General features: G+C 38.7%; 1 protein-coding gene across 1 annotated transcript in view; it reads right to left on the bottom strand.

The window, feature by feature from the left end:
- Positions 1-19,154, bottom strand: part of LOC124789776 (parafibromin) — an 82,771-nt gene that overhangs the window by 54,185 nt on the left and 9,432 nt on the right. Inside the window, exons 3-6 of the mRNA XM_047257242.1 lie at positions 18,442-18,704; positions 11,443-11,656; positions 4,495-4,672; positions 1,582-1,715 (exon numbers count right to left, since the gene is read on the bottom strand). Coding sequence (XP_047113198.1) covers positions 1,582-1,715; positions 4,495-4,672; positions 11,443-11,656; positions 18,442-18,704 — 789 coding nt within the window. The remainder of the gene's footprint in view (positions 1-1,581; positions 1,716-4,494; positions 4,673-11,442; positions 11,657-18,441; positions 18,705-19,154) is intronic.

The raw sequence follows: 19,154 nt of genomic DNA, 5'->3' as shown, positions 1-19,154 counted from the left end.
AACTAACAGGGAACTTCGAGCATGTAACATGAAGAGCAGTATGAATCATTACAGGTCTGTTTGGCTGACTAGTTGCTGTGAGAGAGAGGTTGAAACATCATAGGTGGTAGACTGTCTTATGTCGCATAAGAATTAGCTTTAAAACTTCAAGGAGAAACTAATAACATTCTTCAGTCCCTCTCGTACCTACCCCATAGATTCTCACACATAAAATTAGACAAATAACAGTTCACATGGAGGCATTCTTACTGTGCTCCGTCCATGAATGGAATGGAAAGAAACCCTAATAGAGGGTCTTTCATTAAGAGCGATACTTTTTAAAATTGTAATTACCCATTTCTAATAAATTTTTATGTGCTTCAAAGGTTTGAAAATATCCAGTACAATTTGCAGTTTCGTCATGCAGCATCTCACGCTTCCTGAAAGTTTAGCAATCATTATAAATTTTAACGCTGATCTTCATGCAGAGAAAAGTCATCATCTCAGACAAGAGGCATTTTTGTTTTAGTGGCTTTATCAATACACAAAATTGACATTACTGGAGTTAGAAGAACCCACAAGTGGTCCATAAGCTGCCATTGCATTCAGAAAAACTCACTATGTGATACAGTGGGCAGTGTTGTTGGACATTATCTCTTTTGAGATGAAGAAAGAGCCATTACTGTCAATAGTGACTGCTACAGTTACATGTCAAGCGAATTTCTGTGACTAAACTCTATTTGCTGAGGGAAAAGTTTGAAAACCGAATCACCTCAAAACATGGATCTATGACCTGGTTGCCATGGTCATGTGATTTAACACCCACGGATTTTTTTCTTTCAACAGCAAATCCTTGATTGATGCTGACAAGCCACACGCTTTGGAACATTTGGAGGTGAACATTTGTCGGCTATCACAGACATAATGATACTAATGTTGGACAGAGTGATTAACAATTAGAGTCATCACATGCATTAGTGTGCTCAAAACTGTAGTAGACATCTGAACAAAATTTTGTTCAGAACATAACTGCAATGTCTAAGCTTCACAACAAAGGACAATTTACTCCATGATATACTGAATTATTATTATTATTATTATTATTATTATTATTATTATTATTATTATTATTACTACTACTATTACTGCTACTACTATTATTATTATTATTCAAATTTTAAGAAATAACACTCTAAATGAAAGATCCTTTACATCGCCCAGTAAAACATACCTTCTGTTACACAATTCACAGTGACCAGCAAAGTGTACATGTGACAAACACTGACTCACCAAACTATTTATGCAATTTTCACTGTTGAGCGAGAATATGTACAAAACATTTTTGTAGGTTTTCGTCTTCAGAAAACGTCTAATGCACTGACTAACAAAAATTTAATATTTTAGCTCTTTAACTTCTGCAATCCTTTTCAGCACATTTTGGTTGAAGAGAGGTCTTTGCATTATTGCCTTCAAATACTGTCATAAAATAGCTTCCACAATTTCAATGCTATAGGCATGACTGACAGTGAAGTATAAATACTGACACTCAAATTTAAACAATGCAGAAAGGATAAGACGCTACGCTCCGGAACAATGAGTTACCTCTGCTGTGGGTCTCGGGGTAGTGGCAGCAGGCGCTGGCGTCACAGGTTTCTTTGGCTGTGTTCCTTCAGTTACAGATTTAAGAGTCATTCCATGGTACGTCCCTGTTGTATCAATGGTGAAACCTTCCGTTTCTGCAAACAAAATACAACATAACTATCAGAATTCAAAAGCCAATAGTTGATATTTTATGATAAAAATGAGTTACATCCTACAGCATACACTCTAATGCAAGGGCAACAACAGATAAGGAATTAAAATTGTCAGACATTTTTTTAACAAAGGTGGGCATAAATGTAACAAACTCATCAGGGCAGATGAGGCCCATGCCAGTGCAGCTCAGTCATAACAGAATTGCCTGCAAAAGCAATTCTGGATTCAAGTCCTGGTCCGACACAAAGTTTTAATCTGCCAGGAAGTTTCAAAATGATGCAAACTCTGCTGCAGAGTGAAAAATTAGTTGTGGAAACATTCCCTGAACCTCTGCCTAAGCCATTTTTGTCATGGTGTCCTTTCCTTCAGGTGTATTTGCCCAGCAAGGTATCCAAGAGCACTTCTGTGAGATTTGGACAGCACGATGAAGTTACTGGTACAAGTGAAGATCTGAGAGTAAGCTAAGAGCTGTGCCTGGATAGCTTGGTTGGTAAGAGAATTGCCAATGAACTACAATGTCCTGGGTTCAATACTCAGCCTGGGACACAGTTTTAATCTGCCAGCAAATTTCAAAATTGTGCACATTCCACCACAGATTGAAAGATTTGTTCTGGAGTACCTAAATGGTGCAACAGGAAGCTCCTATTTTACTTAGGGGAAAGGGGTGTGTGTGGAAAAAACAACACTATTTTTCACACTATGCTAAAAACATGACTCATTTGAGACCAGTCATTAAATATTTTACCATGCCCTTTAGGACATTAGAAAAGCCTTTGTACGATACTGTTCAACTGGTCGATTGCAGTATCTTCTCTGCTTCCTCACCTTGGGACACTTCAACCGTAGTTTCAATTGTGTGAAGGGAGAAAGAATACATTTCCGGCATACAATGGATGCAGGTGATGCAATGCAGGAGGGAAAAGGTTTAAGAGTAACAGTCGATACTAGCTTTAAGGTGCAACGTAAGTATGTCTTATGATATTCCCTCACAATACTCTAAATTCACAACTGACTATACTCACGTGAAGTATTTCTGCATAATGCCTCATCTGTCAAAAAGTACTACAGACATCATCATACTGTAGCACTGCAAGAACCCTCTTTCTGATCAAGAAGAGCTTGTTAATTTTGAATTCTGACATGTACTGATTACAAGAAAAAATATATGACATATTACCTGAAATGAGCTAGCAATCATCTAGGTTACTTTACTGCTGCTTTTCCCAAGACACTTTAATGACTCATTTTCAGTTGTAGCAAATAACTATAAATCTCTTTCCTTTGTAGATGAAACAAGCACCATTGTAATATGTAATAAAGCTATCCTCAATCTGATGGTTGGTTTGAATACTAAAGTACTTTATTATTTAATTGGATAAATAAAAAAATCTGCTCACCAAACAGTGGCAGCACATACACATAAAAGACTGTTGTGATTGACAAGCTTTCATAGCCGGTGGCTCCGGCGAGAAGGGTTGAAGGGGAAGGAAGAAGGGTGAAGTCACCCACAAACGCAGGTTGGGGAGGGGGGGCGGCTGTGTGTTTAGTCGCCATGTTGTTGCTTAACGCTACGCAAAGGCGCGTGACCTTGAACAAGCTACGCCTGGCTGCCGCCAGAGCAGCGGAGGATCGCGCCAAGTTTTAATTAGGCGCGAATCGCTGCTAAAAAGCGTACTTCCGGGATACGCCCATCCGGTTGCTCGTGCGCGCGCCGTCAGGCGAGCGCTTATCACATGTAGTTCCGCTGGGCCCTAGACTGGGACGTGAGGCAACAGCATGCTCATTCGACTCGAGGCAGCCGCACAACACACAGCCATGCCGTACAGGAGGAGGAGATACAGCAGGAGAAGTAGATTACCAGTCTACAAGACTGTGGACATCTTCGGTTTTACTCCAAATGAAGTTGTTCAAGAGGAGGTTCTTACTGGTCCCATTAATTTTATAGGGTGCAAGATCAATTTTTCTTGTACAACTACAGAGGTTGTTACTGGTAATTCATGGTTAACTTTGGCTCTAGTACGAGGAAGTGACAAGCCACTACCAGGTCTAGAGGCTTATTATGACAGAGACATTATTGCATATCGTACATTTTCAATTGGTGTACAAGGTGATAGGAATTATGGTACTGCTATCTTGCAGATATCTCTTTCAATCCTACAACATATTTTTGAATGGAGAACTTATGGAAATGGTATGATTCTCTTTGCAAATATTCTGGAATACTCCTAATGTTTTGAAATTTCAATAATGTTCTAGAAATTCAATGAATGCTACTGAACATTCTCATTCTCAAATTTCTGGAATTGGAAACGTAATGTTTCCAAATGATCCTGATGTTCTAGAATCATATCCATGTCCTGGAATACACCATGCCTTGTTCAAGAACTTCTGGTTTCAGAGTGCATAAGATGAAGCTTCGCTTGAGTATGTAAATAATAACCGAATACTCAAATTGCATTTTTAATTGAAAATCAGTACAAAACAATTGAACTTTCACCTCCAGAATTTGAAATGTACCAATAACGGCAATGTACCTAATCGCAATAAGCGCAACCGGAACTGAAATACCATCAATTTGCACATCAGTGGTCAAGGAATGAAATTTTGCAGATATTAATAGGCAGCAGCATGTAAAAACTGCAGTCTGGAAATTTTGAGTCTAGTCTGCGTAGTACTCATTTCAGTAAATATCATCTGGTGACTAGTTAATTTTATGATGTACAGCCCCAAAAATATGTTCCTCCACTGCTGGGAACCTACCTTCTTTCTGACGTATGAATCGCTCTTGATCATATCGGTTGTAGACAGCGGGCTGCGCGATGGGCCGGACTGGAGTCGCACGTGGGGTGATCGCAGGTGTTGGCTGCTGTGGACGGTGCCTACCTTCCTCCCTAGCTTTTATCGATTGGAGGATAGCAAAGATGTTTTTCGCAAATATCTGAAACGGATATACACATATTCAAAATAAAAAGCATTTCTATGTTAAGGAATCTCACTAAATGTAAAACAAGGATGTGCACACACATTGCACAGTCAACACTGTAGTAAAAGAAAATATATGCCATGCATGGTTATAGAATAATGAAAATCACTCAATCCACAATGAAAATGTGTTGTGTTGGAAGAGAGCGCGTGCACCCCCCCCCCCCCCCCCCCCCACACACACACACCTGTTTTACAACTAATTTAATAGGTATAAGGACTAAAGCAGATTTTCTCATATTTCACAAGCTTGAGCTTACAAACACCATGGTTATTTTAAGGAGAGCAGGAACATTCATGAGTGACAGTGCCTACCCACCACACACCATAAGGGGAACAAAAAGTTTATATTGTGAAATCAAAATAATAATAATAAATAGAGGAAAGAAAAGGACAAATGAGATTAAAATCTGTCAATGAGTGGGACAAGGAGTTTGTCTTCCACCTACTCTTAAATTTAACTGTCATACGGTCACTATCCTTAAAAACAGGGAACCAGCAAATTATTCAAGAATTAAATTAGATAAACACACTACGTGGATTTGTACTCCCATTTGCAAATGACAAATACTATGATTGTCAAAAAAAAGTACAGTATATGGTCGAAGATATTAATTAACAATAAAATAGTAGTGCCAGTGTCTATTTTAAATATGTGGGTTGTGACATGAGAGTCTATTATGTACTGATACAGACAAACTTCTGCATGAATTTGCTGCAGTCTGAGGAAAAAATAACAGGGCACTTAACTATAAAAAGCATATTTTATAAACTTTGATAACACTATTACAATTGGATGGAAGCAAGAGGTGGACAAATAAAACACAATGACAATGTAATACAAGCATAGATGAGATACTTCAGGAAAGTGAATGGCTGAACAAGAAATATAATTAAAAATGAAAATATATGTAATAATATTACAGTAGGAGCTATTAATGAGGAAATGACTAAATACCTGGGCAGGTGTGAAAGGAATGAGAGACAAGGAACTACACAAGAAAGTTCTGAATTACAATTCAAATGGAAGGAGAGACCCTCTGCCACACACTTCACAGTGATTTGCAGAGTGCAGACATAGATAAAAATGGAAATGGTGGACATAAACTTACTGAGAGGCACCAGAAAGATGCCAGATCCTGAGGTAAGATGACGACACTCACTGTATGTACAAAATAAAGGGTTGGGTTGTTTGGGGGAAGAGACCAAACTGCGAGGTCATCGGTCTCATCGGATTAGGGAAGGACAGGGAAGGAAGTCGGCCGTACCCTTTCAAAGGAACCATCCCGGCATTTGCCTGGAGCGATTTGGGGAAATCACGGAAAACCTAAATCAGGATGGCCGGACGCGGGATACAAAATAAAACTAGAGATTCTAAATGGTAATTTTAATATAGTAAAAGAATTATTTTGTGCTGGAGTGGTGCTTTTAAGTTCATGCTGATAACATTGAAATGAAAGGTACAGTCTTTTTACATTACCATTTCATAAACAGTTGTTACAAGTCATTCATTTAAATGTATGTGCTTGAGCTCATGAATCTGACAAAGTGTATGTTGGACAATATGGAACTAAAGCTATCTACATGTACCTACAGCAGTTACCTGGAAAACACAGATTAGTTTATTTTTATCAAGCCAGTGAGGAAAATATCTACACAGTCTCAGCACATTGATCACAGACCGAGCACTCTGAGAACAGATGAAATTAAAGAAAAGCTGCACAAGAGATTTCCCATGAGAGAAATGTTGCAATACTGGACTATAATGATAGTTTGATGCCAAATGTTACCAAACTGAATGTCTCTTGCAAATTTTAGCCGTTATTTATTTCAATGTCATTTAGATATCTTGTTGTAGTATGGGTTGGATGGGAATAACTGGCTGCACAATCGACTCCAAATGACTGTACAGCAAACAAAAATTAAAATTATGTGCAAAAGAGCTCTTTTACTAAAATGTGTGCTGAGGTGATACAATTTGACAGGGTCAGCCACTAGTCTGCAATTGTTCATCATTAAGCTGTAGGCATTTTTTTGTGTACGCTGACAACACCAAGTCAGTTGATTCTTTTAATATATTGAAAACGGCTGTTAATAGTAGAAAGTATGAAAGTAAATCCTCACCACATAGTTGTGGAAATGAGTGCAGTACTCAGATAATAGCTTTGAGATATAGTATCACATTCTCTTCTGTAATCCTCAGATGTTACAAGTAACGACCAGAATGTGTACACAGTGTAGTAGGAACAGATCTGAGGGAACAATGTAGGGCAGTTTCAGCATTGCGATGACGGTCATTTCTCACCACTAGAAGAAAAATGCAGCACTAATAGCTTTTTTGCTACACATGAACTCCGTGCTGTTATCATATATCTGTATGATGAGAAGGAAACTCCAGCAGAGACCAACAAATAACTGACACAAATACGGACATGACAGTATAAGTTACAGTATGGTCAGACTATGACAAAGATAATTCCATGAATGTTGAACCAACAAGCACAATGATGATGAATGTAGTGGTGGACAGTTCTTAGTGGTGACAGAGCTGATGGAATCTGTGACTCATGTGATTTTCAAAACTGGCATTTCAAAATTTTGGAACTGCCTGACCAATTCACTCTGATCTTTCATTCACATCCTCATCCAACAGTTTAGTTTTAATGAAAATTGAGCCAGTTGTGTTCCAATGTAGACAGATATTAAACAAAACATCTGGGCACAACAAAAACATTCCTTCATCAGCAGCCAGCCGGAGTGGCCGAGCGGTTCTAGGTGCTACAGTCTGGAACCACGCGACCGCTACGGTCGCAGGTTCGAATCCTGCCTCAGGCATGGATGTGTGTGATGTCCTTAGGTTAGTTAGGTTTAAGTAGTTCTAAGTTCTAGGGGACTGATGCCCACAGCAGTTAAGTCCCATAGTGCTCAGAGCCATCTGAACCTTCATCAGCATGAAGAGGAAAGTGATGAAACTGTCACTTCCATTGTCAAAGGGAATGAAACGTGAGTGCTACTGATATCAGCTTCACTTCTTAAAATGCAGCTACTGTAATATCTCCTGCTAGTATTGTAGTTCCAAAAGAGAAAGTCAACTGCATTCCACTCTTCAAAATCTGATTAGTAATTTTGATGTAAATACAATATTTACAACTTAGGATTTAACTGTTTTGAGCACAAAACCGAATGCTGTCTTATACGGAACACCGTGTTGTTACACAGAACTTTCGGGTCAGGCTGATGGGGTGCTCTAGCTTGACACAGCTAGGAGTGTCTACTTACAAAAGTAACGGGAAAAGTTTAATTTAAAACTGATACAAATCATATATTTTTTTGGACCAACACAGCAACTGGAGGGGAAAGGACACAGCATCTAAGTATGATTCACCATAACAGCAACAGCAGTTTTGCCCTTGTTTCTGCTTGAGCCTTGAACGAAAGGTGCATCTCAAAAGTTGAATGCAGTTGTAAAACGAAACTGAGGATTAAAGATTACAAAATACTAACTAAGCATCATAAGTTTAATGCCATAACATACAAAACATTATGTCAGCAACAGCAACAAAAAGAGTAATGCAAAAGGATGAGGTCATAAACATTTCAAACTCCATTTACATCACAAGGTGTTCAAGACACCTCTCATCTAGTGCAACACATTTGCAACGAAAGGTGCATCTCAAAAGTTGAATGCAGTTGTAAAACGAAACTGAGGATTAAAGATTACAAAATACTAACTAAGCATCATAAGTTTAATGCCATAACATACAAAACATAACGTCAGCACAGCAACAAAAAGAGTAATGCAAAAGGATGAGGTCATAAACATTTAAAACTCCATTTACATCACAAGGTGTTCAAGACACCTCTCATCTAGTGCAACACATTTGCAGTTGCTTGCGCAAGGAGCTCTGGACAGACTGAAGAGACTACAGTTATGTTATTACACACACTGCAACGATGTGAGGTTTTAAATCCTCTCGGGTTACCAGAACTTGAGCATAGACTTCATCTTTGAATTTACCCCAGAGAAAAAAGTCCAGTGGTGTCAAATCATGTGAAAGTGCAGACCAACCGATAACACCTATCCAGGAAAGAGCTGGGTGAGCGCTTTCTCACCCCAAAGTGAGTGGTGAGCCAGGCATCTGTCATGCTGCTAACACATCTGAATATTTCAAGTGGTACTTCTGCTAGGAGAGCCAATAGCACTTCAGTGAGAATTGTGTATGTATATATATTTCACCTGTTAAGGTTTCTCAATGAACGAAGGCCCAACCACGTAGTCTCCAATAATCTCACACGAAACATTCACACTCCACTACATGATTTGTAAAACAAGCTTCACTGTTAAAGAGAACTCTTTCAAGAAAGAACCTATCATCCTGATGTCACACCAAACCTGAATGACACAATTTCAAGTGTCTTCTACAATCCCTATGGTTAACTCTGCTGGTGAACTGGTACACGATAGAGCTGCAAGCTGCGAACAATGCTGGGCTGACTTATTCCAGTGGCACTCAAAATTTCTCTGAAGCTGACGTGTGACTTATGAGTAGCCATCAGAATGTCTGTATTATTTGCTCTTCTCACTGCATGCTTCTCTTGATCCTCTGCTTAGTACTCCAATGCCCTTTCAGTAACAATTTTTTGCACATTCGCTGAACTGTCTGTCAGCATACCTTTGTGTATACAACTCAATTGTTCTTTTTGTGTTACTTCTGCATTCTCTGTAAAGAAATGGCATTACTAATTTACCTCGGTTTGTGAAAGATATTGATTTTTTCAGACCAATCAGCACTCTATGCACATGAGTGACACGTGATCGGATACAGTATTACTAGTGTCCTGTTTCACACAGTCAAGTCATTTAAATATCTGGGTGTAATGTTGCAAGTCATATGAAATGGAACAAGCATGTGAGAACAGTGGTATGGAAGGTGAATAGTCAACTTCAGTTTATTGGGAGACCGTATATAGGACGCTGGTGCAACCGATTCTTGAGTACTGCGCGAGTGTTTATGATCAGTACCCAGTTGGATTACAGGAAGATGTTGAAGAAATTCGGAAAAAAGCTGCAAGACTTATTACCAGTAGGCTCAAACAACACTCAAGTGTTAAGGAGATACTTCGGGAATTCAAATGGGAATCCCTGGAGGGAAGGTGATGTTCTTTTTGAGAAACAATATTGAGAAAATTTAAATAGCCAGCATTTGAAGCTGACTGCCACATGATTCTACTGCTGCCAACATACATCGTGCATAAGGACAACGAAGATAAGATACAAGAAATTAGGGCTCATATAGAGGCATATACACAGTCATTTTTCCCTCGTTCTATTTGCGAGTGGAACAGGAAAGGAAATCTAGTCATGGTACAGGGTACCCCTTTGCCAAGGATCGTACGATGGTTTGCAGAGTATCTATGTAAATGTAGACACCAAATTGTAGTGCTCTTATCAAATTCCCATAATTTGTATGATTTCACTTGGCATTAAACAAAAAGTTTTACCACAAGAAACATAGAAATCCATTGACATAATAATCAGGCAAAATGGAAGGTTTTCTATTCTTCAGCTTGCTGTTACCTCCTTTTTATCCAAACGTATTTTTCTCAGGTACGTATGCCAAATCTCCATTTTGCAAGTAGGAAACGTGGATGTGTGTTCCACTCTGGCACAAGGATTCTTGTCACATGTTCATTGCAATGTGGGTTTAATATATCTAACCATTCTGTAGCATTTCATCTCTGTCACCCATTCAATTAATTTCAGCTCATCTAATTCAGTCAATATTTTATATTTTCTTCTCACTTTATGCACATCTCTGAAATCTTGTCTCTTTTGATAGCTTCCTACTTCCCATCAGTTCTTCTGTTCTGTCTGGAACACTATTTTTTTTCCATTCAGTTTTCCACTGCCTACTTTAACTTCCATCCCATTTAATGCACATTCCAGTGTAGTATAGTTTTCAGTCACAGTTGTTTCTGTTTCCACAATATTATTCTTATTACCTATTTCCTGATGATACTGAATCTACACAGCACAATTTATATTCCTACATTAACATATTTACTCTTTCTAAATACACTTTGATTTGAAAACTGAAGTTCTCAGAGTTCCTTGCAGATGCTGACAAAAAGTATTACCATTTCTTCCTTTCATTGTTGGATTCCTTATTAAGACTGTAAAGTACCTTCATGCTTCATTTATAATCATTACACAAATGTTTCAGTTGCCATATCTACAATAATTGCCACTCAAACTTTGCACAATGGGGTGAATTTGTTTTTAACTCAGAAAATCTTAGTTAATCTTTTTAAAGCATTTATATATGCCTGCCAGATACAGGCATCCATTAATTATCCACTTTCTTGTTTTCTTATTTTCTGAACTGTTCTGGCCAAGAGATGTTCCTCAATTCAGGAGAATTTAGTGTGTGCCCAAGAAAATTACAAAGTCCTAAAAAGTTATGTTGTTATATACCATTTTCCAGTAATTGATCACATACACTTTTTAATGCGAAGGATAGAATGGAAACTTAAAATGTAATAATGAGGCAAAAAAAGATGAAACTGAGGCACAGCAGCAGACTTACAGTTTCAACAGGAGTTCTTATTTTCTGCATGTTACTAAAAGTTATGAAAAACAAATTTTTTTGCCAAATTGGTACACTACAATAACATAAATAAAGCATACATTTATTCCACTGTATACAACATGTTAGATGACTCAACCTTTCCAGCACTCTGTAGAATCGTGGTACGTGTTCGCCACTGGCGTTCACGGGATATGATATCCTTCGTTAGGTCGACATCAAAGTCAAGCATGACTCTTAAGTCAGGACCCAATGCAATGTCATCATTGCCCTTGATTGTAGTACGTTTTTTTGCAAGTCGTTTAGCTTTGATGGCTGCTATCTTCTCGACAGACATGGCTTCTGACAATGACCTGCAGAACAAAGGCTTTAATGCAACAAGTTAATTGGCTGAGCACACAGACAGCAGGATTCGCACTACAATAGACACCGATAGGATGCTGTATCCTCTACTGTCAGTTTCAAATTAACAATACAAATTACCCACATTCCCAAAATGAAATAAATGATTATTTGGTCAGCACTTGTAGAAATAAAAGGGATTTGTAAAATTGAAATAGAAAAGAAAATCATTTTCCAAATAATCACTTAATGAGTAGTTCCAGGTTGGACCAAAACAAGGCCTCTGACACAAGCTAAAAAATAGTACTTACCAGTCTTACGGTAATTCTCTCCAGCACATCCAGTAAACAACACTGACCTTGAGCTTTCAGTTTGACAAGTGTTAACATCAGGATGGTAAAGCCAAACATGCTAAGGCATAGCACAGGGCAGGGAACATATAACAGATGAAATTGTAAATCATTTAGAAAATGAGACCTGGCAATAGATGAAAGATAAATGAAAGGGAGTAGCAGTATAATTTAAAAAGCAAGGTTCACTTTACAGTGTTGTCAACATAGTGAAGGCAATCTAATGATATCAATGCCGGCTTTCATAGCTGGTATTTGTGTACTTCATGATTTTTGTTTTGTGGTCATTAGGCTGTGGTTCAAGACATATTTCTCCGCCTTAAGTTTCGTCTTCCAATGCTGAAGACATCATCAGAGATTATAACAACTCACAAAGCAGATAATCTCAAACAATCTCAGCAAGTTGAGCTATTTTCTGGTATTTACATTCTACAAGAACTTTCCTACAACAAAAATGAGAAACAAAACTTTTCATGTTAAATATTTTAATTAATTCTTTTATCTTTTTCAGCTAATAGAATGTTCATTGGGTCTATGAAGACTATTTAACACTATGACAAATGTCACTTTAGTACATTATTTAGTAAGGAAGAAAACCAGAGATCAAGTTGAGAGAGGACACATAATTAAAATGCCAGAAAGAGAAATCTGGTGAGAAGCAAAAGATCAAAATATAAAAAAAGAATTCAGAACTGTGCAAGAAAGAGAGCAACGGGAATACTGAAATGGAAATATCCATCAGCAGAAAGTGTATTTTGTGTCCACAACTGACCCTTTTGCATTCCATTGCCCCGGCATCTTGAGTTACTTTAGTACATGCCTTTTAAGGCTTTTGTCTCCACTTTGCTCGTTTAACCTGCTTTTGCATTTAGCTCAGGGCTGATTTAATGTCGTTTGGGGCCTGTAGCATTGATGAACTGTGGGGGCCTTATTCAATAACTTATAATCATTTTTTTAAAATTATTATTCTGCTTCCTTCTATGAGGGACATTCAATAATGAAAGAGACAAACTGATGCAGAAAAATCCTGTTTATTTTTACAAAATGGGCCTTTTATTACTTCTCAACATTATCCCCACCAATAGTAAAACACTTGTCCCAATGATGAAGTAGTTTTCTATACCTGATGCAAATAAGTCTGTCTTGTTGTTTGGGCCACTTTCCCAAAAAAATTTTCACCTCTTCAGTGTTGCTGAACTTTTTTCCACATAGTGCCTCCTCAACTACATCAAACAAATGAAAATACTAGGGTGCCAAATCTGGGCTGCAGGGAGTAAGGGTAGTATCTCCCAATTAATCTTTGTTAATGGCTTCTTGGGTCAGTTAGGCAGTCATGTAGCAATATCATATCTTTTCTCTGAGATCCACAATGTTTTTCTCTTGTTGCTGGCTTTACAATGTTCATTAACATGTCTGAGTATAGGCACCATTTATTGTACACTGATCTTCCCATTAATCATAAAAGACAACACCTTGGGCATCCTAAAAGACAGTCAAACATGATTTTTCCCACTAATGCTTGCACTTTGATTTTCTTTCAGACAGATGAGCTAGTATGCCTCCAACCCATGTTTTTACTTTTAGACTCCAGTTCAAAATAGTCAACCCAGTTGCATCACATGTTATAGTCTCATTTAGAAAAAGGTTACCTTTCCTTTCATAGCACTCTTTCAAGTCTGTACACACTTTGAGTCTTGTTTCCTTATGTAGATGGATCAACTCTTTTGGGATGCACTTTGCACTGGTTTTGCTGTACTTCAGCTCACTACTGATAACATTTGGTCTGTGCTAACACTTACTACAACTCTTTTTGCTGTATGTCCAGCTGTAACATGTTGGTCTTCACAAATAACGTCGTCAATGAGGGTTTCAAGTGGAGTTAACACCTCAATTGGCCAACCAGGATGTTGCTTGTCAGTCACTGAAATTTGACCATTTTTGAATGGCACTCTACCCACATATAAAAATTTCTGCAGCTCATACTACTTTCACCATACTGTAAAATAATTCAAGAAAAGATGTGCTTATGCGTGAGTGTACTCCAACTTATGAAAGGAAACGTCTGAAAGCTAGTAAAGTTTTCACTCTTTTTTCGTGCCTGTCGACAGCACTACAATTTAGTGAGTGGTCTCCTTTACTCCTAAAATATTCAATCTAACATTTATATTTTTAATCAAACTGTGCCAATGTCCAGCTTCAAAACAGACTTAAAAAATATCAGGACTATTGCAATATTAAACTGGTAGCCTCATAATGAAAACTACTGGAGTGGACATTGTGGGTACTGTTCATGCTTGAACTAAATGATCGACTTTCACTGTCCAATATAGGTGTGCAGAAAGAATGAACAACAGATCAAGATGATGATGTGAAGTTTCAAGCTGGGGAGGGAGATACAGCACAGTTTTTCTGCCAGGACCCTCGTGTCCAGAAAACGTGTTACCCATACATTATGATCATCTTGCAACACAAAGTATTCGTAGAGTTGTACAAGATGGCCTCCACGCAGAAAAAACGTTGAATACTTCATGAAATGTAGGAAAATGTGGTGTAGAAAGAATCATCAACTGTGGTGTAGAAAGAATCATCAACACAGAATCAACAAGAGCCCAGCGAGATTACATTAGCCCCTCACCAACACCTCTGGAGGAGCCAATGCGGCTGAGGGGGTATGATGGGAGTGTTACAGCACATCAAGTCTCCCACCTCTGCTGTTGCCACCCTTGACCTCCACCTCAACATGGGATGGGACACGACTTGTTGACGTAAGTCTGTTACAATTGCTAGTTTGACAGCAAATAGGTGAGAAACTGTTTTACGACTTGCCTTCCGTAGAAATTCGATCACCAAGTGACTGTCACAAAGGGACCTGAATTGTCTAAATGGTGCACTCTGGCCAAAACACATTTCTTATATAATTTCCCCGATGATGCTTCCATCCAAATCTGCACAGCAATAATTTGATGAAAGAAGACAAATTACAAAGGCACAAAAACACTCTGAACAATTGTGGTGGTCTCTTATTGGTTATGATATCAGTGTTGCCATAAGTTTCCCCAAGTGAAATTCCCTGATTTTCAGACAAGTTTTAGTATTTTTCCCTGACAAAGTTTGAGATCTCAAGGATAAGTAAAGACATAAGTTGACAACAAAATGTAAGGAATTTTGTATTTCTCCCCCGTGTGAGCAAAATTCTTAAGTACAAACATCAACATATTCTGTAATGAAATTATTAGATGGAGAAAAGCAAGTCCAGTGGTATGTGTGTTTCATTTGTTTCATTAAGGCCACTGTTATTTTTTTTCAATAAAATGAAGTATATTTGGTGACAAAAATACACTTTTCCTTGAAGTCGCAAGACAGATTTAAAATACCTTCATGATTTCAGAAATAATCTCAGAAAAAATAGGCCTCTTGAAAGAAGTGTATAAGGAAAGGAAGGGTTGTGTAAACCAACATTATAGCTGACCGCCAATAAAATGTTTTCTACTATGTTCGTTATTGTCGGTTATTACCCACTGTGTTATGTCATGTCTATTATTCTACAAGTATTGTGTGATTTTTCTTTCAGGATATATATGAGTACACAACGTACAAACCGCCAACGAATGCCACAATTTTCTTCTTCTTCTTATCATCCACAATATATAAATTACTTTTTAAGTGCCAAAATGTACTAGAATAAATAAAATGTCTATAAAATGCTGCATTGCACAATGTACTTGGGGTGAGACAGTCGCAATTCCTGAAAACCATTGCCCTTGGCCTCTAGCCTGCAGAGGAAAACTGCTGTCCTGGGTCCTGGGATAAACCATGAAAAACCGCTGCATTATGCCACACACAAACAGACCTGGCCTGTGGACAGATCGCTGAGACTAGATCCAACGGGCAGGGCTTGCACATTAGTGGGAAATGATAGGCTTCAGATCGGCAGGCCCAATCCATTAGACATACCCGCAGAAATGGTCTGTGGTTTTGGCCAGTCATGGAAGTCCACTCGTGTGGCCCACTATGTGTCACAGACACCATTCTACGAAATGAGACTGCGTTAATCAATCCGTGCAACAGATAACTTATGCAAATACTCTGAGAATCAATGCTAATGAGGATAGGTAGCAACTCACTGTAAAGATGACTGCTGAGTTAGAGACAGGCACACAGAAAAGACAATCACACCCTCAAAACCATATTTTCGGCCATAGCCTGCCAGAAAACAAGAGTACGCACGCACACGCACACGCACACGCACACGCACACGCACACACACACACACACACACACACACACACACACACACACACACACACACACACACACACACAAAATCACTGAGCCACAACTCACACATGACTGCCGTCTCCGGCCTCAGTGTCTACAGTCTCTGAGAATCAGATCCAAACAAACCACTCCTCACGCGTCCCTGCCTCTCATTGGCAATTGCTAGAAAACTAGTGGCAAGAAGTGGTAGCAGCACTGACTGCTAGCTGAAGGGAGTGGTACGAAGGGGAGAAGCAGTAGGAATGATGGAGTTGGGAAGCAGTGCACATACTCAGCTGTGCCCAGCCAGTGGCAATGCATGACATCTCAGTAAACAAAACATTTCATCTACCAAGAGAAAAACAACATTATTCCAGTGTTTTTTTGTTTTTCAAATTTCCCTGATTTCTCTGACATGTTTGAAATTCCCTGTTTTTCAGAACTTATGGCAACCATGGATATTATATGGCCAAATAAAAAGAGTAATAAATTTCCACCATGAAATTCTAAATTTTTATTCACTTTTTAATAACTGCTTTCAGCTACATTTATATACTAAGAGACACGATCCTTTTCTACTCTTGTCCTGTTCACTCACAGTTCATATTCCTCTGTCTGCTATTTGAAGGACTTCAACCCATAGCTCAGCTACCTATCTGTTTACGCATGACTGTCTGCTGTTCACTCCCTCTTCTATTCTGTAACTAGGGACCCAATTGTAACACACATATCAGTTCCACAAAAGGCGAAAATTTACTTTTTTCATTGGGTCGACAGAAGCGTCCGATCCCATGCGTCGGCTTTGACCCGTGACGTAGGGGTGTTGTGTGTGACGTCATGACGGCGCGGAATTTGGCTTGTGAGTGTGGCGTGTTTGTAGATTTCATCGTGTTGTGGTTTGTTGTGCTCGCTGGTGGTATGTTCAGGGTTTTCGTTTGTGTGGTGTAATGGGCACAGTTTGCTTTTGCTCATTATCCACAATTGTTAGAGTGTCGGCTGTTTGTAGTGGAATTCGTTTCAGTGAGTTAACGATTTTGTGTGAAGGTTAATTTAGTGTTGTTCGCTGTAGATCGTGTGGTAATTTTAGTAAAATTAATCGGTTGCTTTTGTTCAGGAATGGATAGGACGGATAAAATTAACAGTGCGCACGTCAAGGGAAGTGTTCGATCCCAATGCGTGGCTGTGTATGTTGATACTGGTATCGGGAGATGTTTTTGTGCTATATAGGCCAAGGGAAGTGTTTGATCCTAATTTATGGGATCGGAAGCTGGTGTTGAGCTATATAGGTCAAGGGAACTGTCAGATTCCAGATATTGTGTTTAGTGGTATTTGGGGAGGTTTGTGATGTCGGGTTTTTTCGTCGTTTAGTGTGGTTTTGTATGGGGGTGGGTGTCTAAATGTGTTTATATTTAGTTTGCCCCACCCAGAAACACCTCATTTCCCGCGCTTGTCCCGTTAGTGTCATTAGGCTTTTTGCAGAAAGTGTGTGTGTGTGTGTGTGTGTGTGTGTGTGTGTGTGTGTGTGTGTGTGTGTGTGTGTGTGTGTTTTTCGATGCATTTTCGTCCTCATAATGTGTACGTACCGACATTATACGCGCCGTATTGGAATCGTGGTTTATGGTCGTTTCCGCCTTTTTTGTGATGTCATGGGTCAAAGCAGACGGGCGGGATCGGACGCTTCCGTATTTCCTTTTCATTAACAGCTCATTTACTATTTCCAATAAACTTGAAAATTTCATTCTCATTCTGCCAAAGACAGATAAAATTTGGGGCTGAGAGTCAAAATCATACATACACTAACAAACTTTGGATAAAGGCAATAGAAAGTATGCCAGGAGGAAAGAGAATTGTATCAGAAAAGATTACAATTTTGATGCAACAATGACTGCATAGACTCTCACTACTGTGACATGCAATAATTTCAGGTGAGTACAACATAATGGAAAGGTGCAAAGGAAGCATTATGATGCAATAAAATTGTGTCCATATAGTAATAGCTTACCACCAAATTGAATTATTCTTACAAGAAAATCAGACATTAAGTACATTCAGTAAAATGCAATCTGCTAATTTAAATTCTTTTTTAGATTTAATTACATTAGAATAGGTCTACGAATTAAATACTTGAAAATATTTTATATCCTATGAAAGCTTTTCAGGGCAAACTACGTCTGGTTTGGCACACTCACTTGATATTATCGACAGTGACAGAAGCCTCTTTTGGTGCATCAAGACGTGCTGCTAGTTGCTCCTTGACCTTTTGCACTTGCGTTTCTTCAAAACGTGGCTTTTTGGCAGAATTTTCAGCGGAGTCATCAGCGGTACGTTTCACTTGCGTTGGTATCTCCAGAGGTGCCGATTTGTCGATATTTGCTGAAGATGCTGTTTCACCATTGAGATATGCCAAGAGATCCTTTCGATCGGGTCTTCGGACAACAGGAATATTCTCTGCCTGTAAAATATCACAACAAAATCCTAAGCACAACTGCAATTCTGAAAAACAAAAGATACTTTTACAGAACTCTTCTTGAAATGATAACTCTACGAAACTATTACCTTTCTCTGAAACTGTCATAATTAATGAAATGCATTACAGTGTACAAACATTCCAAACAACACACTCAAAAGAACTGACATAATTCAAGTTTCAAATGAAGACCAACAGCTATGGTGACTGAGTACTTTTTAAATAAGATGTAAACCTTATTCTGTCAAACATCTGGTCACAAGAGACTGGCGGAACAAACAGAGATTCATTACATCATCTAGCCACCTGGGAGTGGGAAACTGTGCCTAAATATGAAAGAATCACCAATGATCAATGGCATGCGTGTTAGAAGGCAACGGAAACAACTGGATAAAAACACAAAAAGTGTACAGATGCAGCATGCATTCTCCTACA

This window comes from Schistocerca piceifrons, chromosome 3 (genome assembly GCF_021461385.2).
Source record: "Schistocerca piceifrons isolate TAMUIC-IGC-003096 chromosome 3, iqSchPice1.1, whole genome shotgun sequence".
Classification (NCBI taxonomy): domain Eukaryota; kingdom Metazoa; phylum Arthropoda; class Insecta; order Orthoptera; family Acrididae; genus Schistocerca; species Schistocerca piceifrons.
Note: the sequence above shows the minus strand (reverse complement) of the source record. Positions and strands in the feature narration are given on the sequence as shown.